The sequence below is a fragment of the Urocitellus parryii genome, chromosome 9, assembly GCF_045843805.1.
Source record: "Urocitellus parryii isolate mUroPar1 chromosome 9, mUroPar1.hap1, whole genome shotgun sequence".
Lineage (NCBI taxonomy): Eukaryota > Metazoa > Chordata > Mammalia > Rodentia > Sciuridae > Urocitellus > Urocitellus parryii.
The window spans coordinates 134,469,469-134,483,223 of NC_135539.1; the positions used below are offsets into that span (position 1 = coordinate 134,469,469).

Sequence of the window (13,755 nt, forward strand, 5' to 3'; positions counted from 1 at the left end):
AGATTCTTTTTTTAAAGAGAGAGAACTTTTAATATTTATTTTTTTTAGTTCTCGGCGGACACAACATCTTTGTTGGTATGTGGTGCTGAGGATCGAACCCGGGTCGCACGCATGCCAGGCGAGCGCGCTATCGCTTGAGCCACATCCCCAGCCCCTGGTGCAGAGATTCTTATGTCAAGTAAGGAAAACCTTAAGTAACTACTGAATTATTAAAATTTCCTGGGTAAGTGAGGTATGGTGGTGCACATCTGTAATTCCAGTGGCTTGGAAGGCTGAGGCAGGAGGATTGCAAGTTTGAGGCCAGCCTCAACAACTTAGCGAGGCTCTAAACAACTTAGCGAGACACTGTTTAAAAAAAAAAAAAAAAAGGCTAGGGATGTGGCTCAATGGTAAAGCGCCCCTGGATTTAATCTCCAGTGCAAAGAAAAAAGAAAAGTTCCTGGATAAACTAGAAAATCATGGGTGTTCCATTTCTTTTTTCTTTTGGTACCCCAGGGGTAGTTAATCTCTGAGCCAGATCTACAGCCCTTTTTTATACTTTAATTAGAGAAACGGTCTACCTAAGTTGCTTAGGGCCCCCACTAAGTTGCTGAGGCTGACCTTTTTTTGTTTTATTTTTTAGTTGTCAAAGGACCATTTATTTATTTATTTACTTATGGTGCTGAGAATCAAACCCAGTGCCACCTCACATATGCTAGGCAGGCGCTCTACCACTGAGCTACCACCCAGCCCTGAGGCTGACTTTTGTGATCACAGGAGTGCACCACTGTGCCTGGCTGATTGTTCCACTTCTAACCAATGTACTTGTGAATCGCTCAAATTCTCTGGTCTTTGTTTCTCCCAGCCAAAGTCACTAAAATTGTTCAAGTGTAAAGAAAATGTGGATTTATAAGAAAAAGTTTCTAAAATCATTAAGTTTATATCACATAAGTGTACAAACCAAGAAAGTAAGTTTATTTAAATTACTAAAATAGCTTTTAAAGTCATTTATACATCAGCTGCTTCAAATATTTTTCCTGAAAGATATAAGTAACATATTACTTTTAAAAAATGTTTCACTGGGGTCAGTGAAACATTTAATAAAAACATTTCTCCATATAATATGTATGTATAAAATAAGTCTTTTCAAAAACTCCTGTTTTCTAATCCTCTATAAAATAAATCAGATGATCTAACTTTGGATAGTTAGGAACAAATTACAATAAAGAGTATAAATTTATGAGTACTGATAGTCCTAATAGAAAGAAACTAGACAACTCTCAGCTACCAGTTGTGAGACCCTCAAAGGGTAAATGATGAAGTCAATGACTGCTTTGAATACTCTAAAATTGGCCCTGTGGCCAATTAAAAAAAAGGTGAGTCCAGAATTATAAGATTTTATGAAAACCAAAGCAGTTGACAGGTGAGAAAGCTCAATTTAAATGCAAAGTTATAATTAAAATACTACAGAAGTACATCTAACATTCTTCTCATGTGGTAAAGTTTACTATCTTTTTGGCTTGAGGCACTCAATAAAATTTATCATGTGCATAATAAATCTTCAGATTTGTGATGCAGTGTCACTAAAGGACTGCAACAAATGGGCAAGCAGAAAATTAAATCCTTCTTCAATAGCCCAGGATGGCTGGTTAACAAACTGTGTGCCAATTTCTGAAACCGTATTGCTTATTTCAAAAAACCCCAAACTTCTGGTTATGTCCAAAATATACTGCTCTGAATTTACATGCCCTTAAGAGCCAAAGGAGAAAATGTATTAAACCTTGTGATATATAGGCTTTAAAAATCCTTGGGAGAACCAAGGATTTCTTGGAAGGAAGGAAGGAAGCAGGGAGAAAGAAACAAAACACATCTCAATAGATTTTGCTGAGGTCACAGTTCAGATGTCTGACTAACATATAGCTCAGTGACTTCATGAACATTTCATCTTGGAGACTTTTTCTCTTCCACAGCATTCTCCATTCCACAATTCCTCTCTTCCCTTCCCTCATCCCCAGCCTTCAAGAACAAAGGAAAAAATTCTAAATATATACTCAGATGACCGCTCATTACTTTTGTTCCTAACAAGCAGAAGCTGAGAACTCACACCTCTATGGTATAAAAGGAAACATAATGGGAAAGTCCATGGTTACAATCAGAGAGCTGCCTTAATAATAACAAACTGTGAGAAATCTAAGTTAAAAAGCAGGAACCGTTCCTAGGAAAGGAGCCTAACTCCTCTCACTGTCACACCGCAGCAATAAAGACTCAGTCCAGAACCAACACAGATCCTCTACAGGACTGCATATAATTTACTCTCCTAAATATCTTAACATAGCTCTCAACAGAAACAGAGAAATGATTCTCTCAAGTCACAGATAATTAGGTTGAATATATGATTTAGATGTTCCATGAACTTCCTTTAAAAAGAAACCAGTTCTTTCAAAAAGTACTCTGAATTTTGACTCTGGATACAAAGTCTGAAAAATTCTCAGAACTTGAGACATGATTTTCTCTTCTTTCACCCCTTATAAGCAGATGCCCCTTTTCAGGGCATTTTCTGGTTGCACAGGCAGAACTAAGTGGGAAATTCGGCTCCAGAGCCCATTCAGTTTGTCTGGGTCCATGTGATTGTAGGAGCTGGGTGTGTTTGAGTTGGTGAACTTGACTTTGAGGAAATCCCTCACTTTTTCTTCAATTTCCTTTAGGCCAAGACTGGTTCCAAGTGTCTCCTCTTCCAACAAGACAGTCAGAACTAAAGCTACATCTTTGAAGGCTGCATTTTCATGGTCACAATATTTATAGAAGATCATGGTAGAGCCTGCAGGCAGCGACTCAAAGCGGTGCACCACTGCGGCATTCTGGCCATTTTTGAATCCGTTGCTCAGCTGCTGATCTACCTCCAGTTTGACAATATCACTGTCTTCAGCAGCTTTGCCTGTCCCATCAATCCGGATGGCACGGACGCTGCGGAAGGAAGAATAGGCATCGGCAATTTGTTCACTCAGACACTTCAGTGCTTCTTCAGCGTCCCGGGCAGCAGTGAGCAGCAAGATAGCTGGCTGATTCCGAGGATGGGAGCTGTTAAGATGCTTTTCCAGGAACGTTTGGCTCCTTTTCCACAGCTTCTCATCTTGACCTTGGTACTTAGTCATAAGTTGTTGCATCTGGTTTTGGAACTCTTGAACAGCAGCAGTTTCTACCTCAGGAGTATGAAGGAACCAAAATATCCCGCAGGCGAGCGGAGCTATCATAAAAAGCAGCCACCACCCCCATTTCCTCTTGACAAAAGATTCGTTTTGGGGTTGTTCAGCCACTTCTGCTCAGAAAAAAGAAATGACACATGTATCATTTTCTTAGATTCAGTATTGTGTGACTTTTAAAATATTAATCTTTATAAACATTAGACAAAAAAGAGGGAGGACTTTAAAGAAGGGGACTGATAATTTTCTTTCTTGAAGGAACAAAATAATTTATCACATTTTCAAGAAAATCTCACACCCACAGGCTTGAATTCATGTATATAAATATGCATATACCTCTTCAATGTAAAATGACAAAAATTATGAGGAAAAAGTAGAATTTAAATGTACGAAATGGCATAAACAAGTCAGAAATAAAACCATTTACAAAGCAAAACTATTATTACCACTGTTAATAGTTAGGAGATAAAAATATTAAAAGATACCTTATATTTTTAATTTATAAACCTAGTAGTTCAAATGACTAATTATCTAAGGTAGAATCTCTCCGAAGAATATAAAATAAAGAGATGCGAGGTATCTCCCACAGATGTCCCTTTAGACTGACTGCACTGATGCCTATCTTTTTGCAACATGCAAGTCACACTGGTAAAATTTACTTTTGAATTTCATCCCAAATTATTAATAATAGTTACAATATCAATTTACATTTTCATAGCACTTCTCCGTTTATAAAGTGTTTTCTCATATACCACTTCATTTAATTGTTAATAATGACAGTAGTAGTAACACTTTTACATCTTTTATTGATTGTTTCAGCCTAACAATTGTACTAGGACCTTTAAGAGCAACAGCTCCCAAAGTGTGGTCTGTGGGGTATCTCAAGACCCTATTTAGTGAGGGTGTCCATGAAGCTAAGAGGTAAGATGTTTTTTTACTTTTTCCATTGTGTTGACATTTGTACTGATGGTGCAAAAGCAATGGTGGCAAAAATTTCTGATGCCTTCGTGTGAATTGTAGGGTAGTGGCACCAAACTGTACTAGGAGAGTGACTATTTTTCACTGCCGTGCATTCAAGGTTTAAAAAAAAATGAACATCAGTTTCACTTAAGATTGTCCTTCATAAAAGAGCTAAAATTATCTTGGGCTTGGGGTGTAGGTCAGTGGAAAGCTGGCTTACCATGTGTGAGGTCCTGGGTTTAATACTCAGCAGTACACAAAACTAAAAGCCCCTCAATTATTTTTTTTAAAATATTTATTTAGTCATTTATTTATTTTAGTATAGGTGGACACAATATCTTTATTTTATTTTTTTATGTGGTGCTGAGATCAAACCCAGTTCCTCATGGATGGCAGGCGAGCACTTTACCTCTAGGCCACAATCCCAGCCCGAGGCCCTCAATTCTTGAGTACATATCTCCTCAATACTGTGTGAAGAGATGGGAAATAGACACAGGGCACTCTGATATACAGCACACAAGCACATTGTTGTAAGGAAACGAACTTTGTGCAACCGAGTTGCAAGCTGAATCAGCACTTTTTCTCATGGAATACCATTTTCACTTCCAAGAACAAATAACAAAATATGGTTAGTCAGACTTATTTATTCAGCAGCCATTTTCTCGAAGATGAACAAAATAAGCCTGTTACTTCTAGGAAACAAAATGGCAATATTTTTGACAATTATAACATTCAAGCTTTTAAATGAAAACTGAGGAGTTTAGAGATATATCTACCACCATGAGCTTGATAGCCTCCAATATTTGAACACTTTGATAAGTCTTGAGATTGGTGGTGAGTGGTATTTGAAAATGTGATTATTTTTTACACTGTATGACAACATTTGTAAAATCTGCATATCTCAGTGAACTCATATTTTCTAAATGACTAGTGTATTATATTCCAATCAAAACACAAGCTCAGTGAAATTTAATGTAAGAGAGTACAAAAAGGTCATTAATATGGTTTCAATCATATTTCAAATAATACTTAAAAAACTAGCACTTGTTAAATTTTGAAGAATATCAAAAAAGAATATCCACAATTATCTGAAAAAGCTATCCAAATTCATATTTGTATAATATTTCTACAGGTACTTCAATTGAAACAACATATTCTAACAGACTGAATGCAGAAGCTGATGCAGGAAACCAACTAAATGATATTAAGCAAGGCATTTAAGAGATTAGAAAAAATTCAAAGCAATCTGTCATTCTTTTTACTTAAATTATTTAAAAATAGAGATTTTAAGAAATTTTTTTTACTTTAATTTCTATGTAAATATACACAAAATAGAAAAGCTTTTTTTTAAACTTTTTTTTTTAAAGAGAGAGAGAGAGAGAGAGAGAGAGAGAGAGAGAGAGAGAGAGAATTTTTAATATTTATTTTTTAGTTCTCGGCGGACACAACATCTTTGTTTGTATGTGGTGCTGAGGATCGAACCCGGGCCACACGCATGCCAGGCGAGCACGCTACCGCTTGAGCCACATCCCCAGCCCATAGAAAAGCTTTTATTTATATATAATAAATAAATATATATATATTATATGTCTGGCTATGTGCCCTCTTTCTGCTGATTCAGCATGGTTCACTCAGTTAACCAGTTAAAGGCACTGGAGGCTTTGGCTTTACTTATACTTTTATTTTGGGTCTTATGGATGACAAAGTGATGGGGAAAACTAGATGTTGTTTCATATAATTTGTTCATAGAGAATTTCCTTGCTAATAAAATTCATATTTTTTCCTTTGAAGTGCTTCAAATAGCATGAAGTTACAATACTGTCAAAACATTCCCAAACAATTATGGGTCAATTTTAGAGACTCAATAAAAACTGAACAAACTTACGTTGGCTAGAATTTGATGGAGACTGATTTCCAAGCTCTGATTTCTGAATGCTGTCATCTAATGATAGGAGTAATTAAAAAAGACTATCAACTTATATTTCATAATTTGAGCATTTATTTCTCATAGACAAGGAAGATACAAATTTGACCAAGAGGAAAGGCAGAGATCAACCACGAGCAGAAGAAAAAGCGGGACATCCAAATCCTATTATACTGAAAGCTTCTTAAGACATAAGAATTGTATTTTCCATAGTTATTTACAGCATGTAGTGATGCAGCACAAAGCACACACTTGATACTTGTTATGAGGAAAAGAGTTGACCCATAATTAATTTAATGGGATTGGTAAAATTCTGGGACAAAGTTAAGAAGACAAAGAAAATAAGAACACCATAACAAAAGGAATACTGTACCATCTGGAAAACGGCCATATACTGAACTCTTGCCTGGTGAAGATGCTGTAAAGAGGGGGGGGAAAGGACAAAATGTGGATTATGGATTACTAAACTACCTGGATACATTGTTTCAATTTTAGAAAACTCAAACTTCACTATATTCTACCTCAAACTAATTCAAATATTTCTTTGGGGCTTCTGACTATTTCAAACATGTAATATATCTAAAAACTTTTCATCATTTCTGTTAATAGACAAATAATTCTGTTTTAGGTTTGTGGTTAAACTCCAAAGTTCAAAAACAAATTTCTCATAAATTCATTACATCCTTATTTCTCTCATTATTTCAGAAAATAAATTAAAAACTCTCCCAACTTTTCCCTTTCCCTCTCCATTTTTCTTAACATAGCAGCAGGATCTAACATCTGAGAGAAGAGACAGAAGGAAAGGCCAGGGTTGGGAAGGTGCATAAGCTGAGTTATCTTACTGGTCTGCCCTACATTTTAGTATTGCCATCTATGGCTTCTCTGGAGTTTTGCAACTTTTATACATATAAATGATTTTCCCTGTGTTTATCAACAGCTTTCATTTGAGAAACATTGGACAAAACACTGGAGGAATAAATTTAGCTCTGCTAAGATTAAAGAAATAACCTCATTTTTGATCATATGATAAAAAAATCCCAAATAACACAAAATAACATCAACCATGACTCTAAGAGGCATATTGTTTTTCAATTACTAAATTAGCTTAAGAAACTTTATAATTTTAGAAGTTTCTAATTTAATTCATCTAAGTCACAAGTGTGTTACTAAAAAACCAAACACCAACCACACAAAAAAATCCCAAACAGATGTTTATTTTGAAAAATTCACTATATGGCTGCAAAAACCAAATGAGAAAATATTTATGAAAATGCTGATGTGCTATATTATGATGATGTTTATGATGAATAAATATTAATATGTACCATGTATAGTATTTATATAATTCATAGAATACACAAAACAGCATAGGAAATATACACTGCTTAGGCAAAAAATTGTCTGTAATCCCAGCAGCTCAGGAGGCTGAGACAAGAGGATCGCTGAGTTCAAAGCCAGCCTCAGCAAGTGAGGTGCTAAGCAACTCAGTGAGACCCTGTCTTTAAATAAAATACAAAAAAGGGCTGGGGATGTAGCTTAGTGGTCTAGTGGTCTAGTGCCCCTAAGTTTAATACCGAATACCAAAAAAAAAAAAAAAAAAAAGTATACCACTCACCACTCTATCCTACTTATTCAAATTATTAGAAACAGTAACAAAAATTCTGAAAGAAATCTTTTTAAAAGATAAAGATCAACCTTTTCCAGTCTGAAGAGTATGGTAATAATTACTTCACAAAAGTCAAGAGTGAAGGAATGAATTCTCCATCTTAATGATTTTTGCACAACATATTGTTAATAATAAAAAAGCCTTAATATTTAAGTGAGTTACACTCTAAAAATTGTTTATACATGTAAGTTTATTACAACAACCCAGCTTAAGCACTACTGTCTCTAAAGGTAAGAAAACCAAGGTTCACAAAGCTTAAGTGACTTTACTCCACTTTACTAATTAGTGGAAGAGCTAGGACTGGACCCTGAGAGAGATCTCTAACTCCAAACTGGTCCTGGTGGCACCCTCAGGTAATTCCATCCACTCATGAAGTTGAGGCACGAGAATCTTAAATTTAAGGCCAACCTCAGTAACTTAGCAAACTCTATCTCAAAATAAAAAAACAAAAGGGCTAGGGATGTAGCTCGGTGATAGGGGAATCCTGGGATCAATACCCAGTACTGTGCAAAAAAAAAAAAAAAAAAAAAAAAGGAGGAGGAGAAGAAAGAAGAAAAAGGAGGAGGAGGAGGAAGAAGAAAGATGATAGAAGAAGAAAGGAGGAAGAAGAGAAAGAACAGAAGAAGAATAAGAGAACAAGGAGAAGTACAAGAAGAAAGAAGGAAAAGAAGAAATGAGAAAAAAGAATTCTAACTTCAAACTCTACTTTTTTTTCCCTTCACATCAACTTAATAAACAGATTCCAAACCCATATATTAATGATCCGGTCTATCCATAGACATCTTCCCTATTCTCACTATTTTACCACCTGTAAATACACAAAAAAGTGAAGAAGTGACTCCATCTTTCCCAAAGACTAGGATGCAAGCAGAAACGTGAACTGGGACCTTTTACCCAGGGAATTGGTGCTAACATGCAGTGACAATAAGGATCCAAAGTCCCAGTTCTTGAACACCCAAATTTTACTTTTCCCTCACCAAAGCAGGCAGAATGTGTAATAAAGAGGATGAGATATGCAAATTGAATTGGAATGCTAATAAAAAAGTTAAAAATGTCTTGGATTGAAGAGGAATCTATGATAAGGATCTTAAAAAAATACCCCCCCAAAATACACTGTTTTAAAAAAAAAATGATAGCCAACAAGAAGGCAAGGGCAAAAGACCATTTTAGCTCTAGACAATTGGAGAACTCATGTGGAGCAAGACTTCACAGCTAAAAAAAATGAATTGTGATCACTTAGGAAGTCATTGCAGTCTTCTTCTATTTCCATTGACAATATTTTTTTAAATTTTTTTTTAGTTGTTTATTTATGTACTTATGTGGTGTTGAGAATCGAACCCAGTGCCTAAGACATGTCAGGCAAATGCATTACCGCTGATCCATAATAGCCCCAGCCCCAACAATATTTTTTACCTGTGCATTACTCTATCTTAATGTTTTCATGTGGTTTAAAGTCTGAAAATTCTGTTACATGCATATTTCTAGTATGTTACTTCTACATAACTCTCAAAGCTCAATAGAGTACCTAGATATGGTAGATGGTTACAAGTATTTAAGCCACAATAAATATACTAACTTAAACCAAAATCAGAAGGCAAATAGAATTCTAAAACTGAGCTATCAATTTGGAAACAAAAAAGGTTTCTTTGGCATTTCAATTAGATGTTCAATATAATTATTTTTCCTTTTGCATTGCACAGTGTCTCATTATTGGAAATAACAATACAAATACATTTTCTGCTGGGTACGATGGTGCACACCTATAATCCTCAGCTTGGGAGGCCGAGGCAGGAGAATCACAAGTTGAAAGTCAGCAACTTAGTGAGGCTCTAAACAACTCAGTGAAACCCTGTCTCAAAATAAAAAATAAAAAGGGCTAGAGATGTGGCTCAGTGGTTAAGTGCCCTTGGGTTCAATCTCTGGTACCAAAAATAATAATAATAAAAAAAATTTAAAAAATCATTTTTTATTAACGATGTGTACTAACTTCACTTATCTGTAAGTTGTTTAACTGCTACTCACTACCCAGAATGTATAGTTAAGAACTAAGAGGGCTGGGCTATAGCTCTGTGGCAAAATGCTTGCCTAGCACGTGTGAGGCACTAGGTTTAATTCTTAGCACTGCATAAACATAAAGTAAAGGCATGTTGTCCACCTATAACTACAAAAATAATTAAAAATAAAAGAAAGAACGAATGAACTAAGAAATCACATAAAAAGTTTCTGAATTTCTCTTGATATATATCCTGAAACTTATGCATTTTCACTTTCAAAGAGTATCTCAGGTTTTCAAATTTAATTTTCATTTTAAATTCTGGTTATAAACATAATTCTAATGAGATGAATAGTTAATATTTGGTTTCCCAACTATAATAGCTCAGGAAGAGAAAATTATAAGAGGAAATGGTCTTTTAATAGTAGGCACACATGGGCTGGGGTTGTGGCCCAGTGGTAGAGTGTTCGCCTACCATGCATGAGGCACCGGGTTTGATCCTCAGTACCACATAAAATGAAGATATTGTGTGCACCTATAACTAAAAAATAAATATTAAAAAAATAGTAGGCACACATAGCAATTAGAAAAAGACATTCAAGGCAAGGTGCAGTGGCACATGCCTATAATCTCAGCAGCTTGGAAGGCTGACACAGGAGAAACTAGAGTTCAAAACAGCCTCAGCTGGGCTGGGGATTTGGCTCAAGCAGTAGCGTGCTCGCCTGGCATGCGCGCGGCCCGGGTTCGATCCTCAGCACCACATACAAAGATGTTGTGTCCGCCGAAAACTTAAAAAAAAAAAACAAAAACAAACAAACAAAAAAAAAAAAACAAAAAAAAAAACAGCCTCAGCAAAAGCGAGGCGCTATGTAACTGTCTCTAAAATTGGGCTGGGGATGTGATTCAGTGGTTTAGTGCCCCTGAGTTCAATCCCTAGTACCCCTGCCCCCCCCCAAAAAAATACACTGCTTTAAAAAAAAATGATAGCCAACAAGAAGGCAAGGGCAAAAGACCATTTCAGCTCTAGACAACTGGAGAACTCATGTGGAGCAAGACTTCACAGCTAAAAAAAATGAATTGTGATCATTATTAAGTTTACTAATGGAAAGACAAAACCGAGAGGTTATCTAATTACAGTTAACCATTCCAGGAGCAAGAGACAGAGTAAAAAGGGGACAGAAGATGAAGGTCATTTAAGACAGTGAGCATGTGCGGATTTTTTTATATAGTCAAGGTTTAATATGAACACATTTCTACAGAAATTATGATAGGCAATGAATTGGAAGTATTATCATTCTATCACATCAATTCATAGGTATTTCTTAAGTTCTGTCACATTTAATCCATCCTAAACCTAAACATGAAAATGCAATTTATGGATTTCAGCCCTTTTTATGTAAAATGATGGGTATGCAAATAAGTGGTTACTTTATAAAGTCTCCTAAAAACAAAAAATAGGAATTGTCAAGAGTACAATTTCATTATTGTATAGATTGTTTTCTGCTGCTAGAATTGACAGCCTATCAAGCCTAGATCTACATCCACTGGTTTTCTCATACCACTTCCTATATTCTTTTCTTTTACTGTGGGGAAACATTATGGTTGTACATAATGAATGATGGGATTTGTTGTTACTTATTTGAACATACATAAAACATAACAATATAATTTGGCCAATATCATTCCCTAGCACCTCCCCGACCATCTACATTCTATATTCTCTCATCTGACATCAGTCCAAGCAAATGGAAATTAAACTAGTAATCATAGCTGTCCTTTATTAGTGAACTTACAAACACCCCAAATGCTGATTTGAAGAATTAAATATTTTTGTATGCAGATAATCAAAAAAAAACATAGCAAATAACAGAGATTTATCTACTTACTTTGCATCTTAGTCCTCATTCTTACATTTTGTTCAATACACTCCTGAGGATTTTTTTGATATCCTGAGCCTGAGAGCAAATATACATATCAAAATATTATTTCACATACTTTCTATGTCATAGTGTAGTGCTATATAATAAATCGATCAGAAAGGACAAACAAAGTAGGGATGAAAACAATGAAAGTAACAGTTTCTTATGTAAAACATAATCTCAAAGGATTGTATCTGTAAACATGACTTCTCATAGCAAAATAGGTAGTAAATAAATATATTTTCATCTAAGAGACAAAAACTACATATTACATAGTTTGCACTGGTCTATGAGAATTACTGAGTTTCAAAAGTACTTTGGTGGATTAAAAAAGCAAAGTGAGCTGGGTACAGTGGTGCATGCCTGTAATCCCAGCCGCTCGGGAAGTTCAGACAGGATGATTTTGAGTTCAAAGTCAGCCTCAGCAAAGGCAAGGTGCTAAGCAACTCAGTGAGATCCTGTCTCTAAATAAAATACAAAAAAGGACTGGGGATGTGGCTAAATGGTTGAGTGCCCCTGAGTTCAATCCCTGATTCCCCCCCCCCCAAAAAAGCAAAGAGGGTGGAATGGCTTCAAATTATATTAGAACTTTCCATTGACAGAATAATGCAATGGGTTAGAACTGACTGAAAGAGAGCAGACTGCCAACCACTTACTCAGCACTGAAGTTTGCTTTTCTTGAGCTGTGAAGTCTTGATCTAAAACAGAAAACAAGGAAAAAGGTCACAGAACCTTAGAAATAAAAAAAGATAAAACAGGGGCTGGGGTTGTGGCTCAGTGGTAGAGCGCTCGCCTCGCACATGCAAGGCCCTGGGTTCGATCCTCAGCACCACATACAAATAATAAATAAATAAATAAGTTAAAAAAAAAAGATATCACAGAGACATTTTGCTTGTTTACCATGTATATTATAAACAAACAAAACCAAACTTTTTATCACTACTCTCACACGTACACAATAAATGCACTCACCTAGCTTTTGTGAGGGCCTGGGTACCATCCCCAGCACTGTTGCTTCCCCACCAAGAGCCATACGGTGTTTAACAGTTTCAAGTATAATTTTGTTAAAAAATATTTTTGGTTGTAGATGAACATAATACCTTTATTTTATTATTATTATAATTATTATTTTGTTATTATTATTATTATTATTTAAGAATAAAAGACAATAACTTATTCTTGAAAATAAATATGCTTATGGTAAAACACCTCTGAATACATTTCCACATCACAGAGTAATTCTCACATGTAGTACCAAAGCATCATGGTAGATTAAAAAAGCAAAGTGAGCTGGGCACAGTGATGCATGCCTGTAATCCCAGCTACTTGGGAAGCTATCTATTTATCTGTTCTTATGTGGTGCTGAGGATTGAACCCAGTGCATCACATGTGCTATGGAAGCACTCTACCACTGAGCCACAACACCAATCCCTTATGTATAATTTTATTTAATTCTTACACCTTATATAGAAGGTGCTATTAACCCTATTTTATAAATAAGGGAAAACAAACTGATAATTTCCCCCAAGATTACATTCTAAAAGGAATGGGACTGAGATACAAATTCGGGCAGTCCAGAAGTATATGTCATATTATATAGAATGGTATGAACTATATATGCAAATTTGTGGGCATTGCAAAGTTAGCTTGGAAGTAAAAGATGCCACTTCAAGTTTAAAAGTGGTATTTAAGAATAACTGTAAAATGATGCAAGAGGATAATTAGAAAATAACATTACAACTATAACAAAGCAAACTTTAAAATCCACAAGAAGAAATGTATTGCTTCTGTCCATTTATAATATAAACAAATACCAATGTCAATATCAGTGTCAAATGTTATTTATGCATCTGGGAGGCTGAGGCATGAGGATTGTGAGTTCAAAGCCTGCTTTAGCAACCTAGGCTCTAAGCAACTCAGTGAGACCCTGTTTCAACATAAAATATAAAAAGGGCAGAGGATGTGGGTCAGTGGTTAAGCAATCCTGGGTTCAATTCCTGATACATCCCCCTGCACCACCCCCCCAAAGGCTAGGTATGTGATTCAATGGTAAAGTGCCCCTGGATTCAAACCCCAGTTTGGGGAGAGGGGGAGGAACTTTATGAACAGTGATT

The 13,755-nt window shown here is 35.7% G+C and overlaps 1 protein-coding gene across 3 annotated transcripts in view; it reads right to left on the reverse strand.

The window, feature by feature from the left end:
* Positions 1-1,228: 1,228 nt before the first annotated feature.
* Tor1aip1 (torsin 1A interacting protein 1) overlaps positions 1,229-13,755 on the reverse strand; it is a 31,193-nt gene continuing 18,666 nt past the window's right edge. For 2 of the 3 annotated variants that reach the window (XM_077802366.1, XM_077802365.1), the window contains exons 8-12: positions 12,298-12,339; positions 11,609-11,677; positions 6,437-6,481; positions 6,025-6,081; positions 1,229-3,295 (exon numbers count right to left, since the gene is read on the reverse strand). In XM_077802366.1, coding sequence (XP_077658492.1) covers positions 2,505-3,295; positions 6,025-6,081; positions 6,437-6,481; positions 11,609-11,677; positions 12,298-12,339 — 1,004 coding nt within the window. In that variant the 3' untranslated portion in view covers positions 1,229-2,504. The remainder of the gene's footprint in view (positions 3,296-6,024; positions 6,082-6,436; positions 6,482-11,608; positions 11,678-12,297; positions 12,340-13,755) is intronic. The other variant, XM_077802367.1, reaches the window with a different exon arrangement.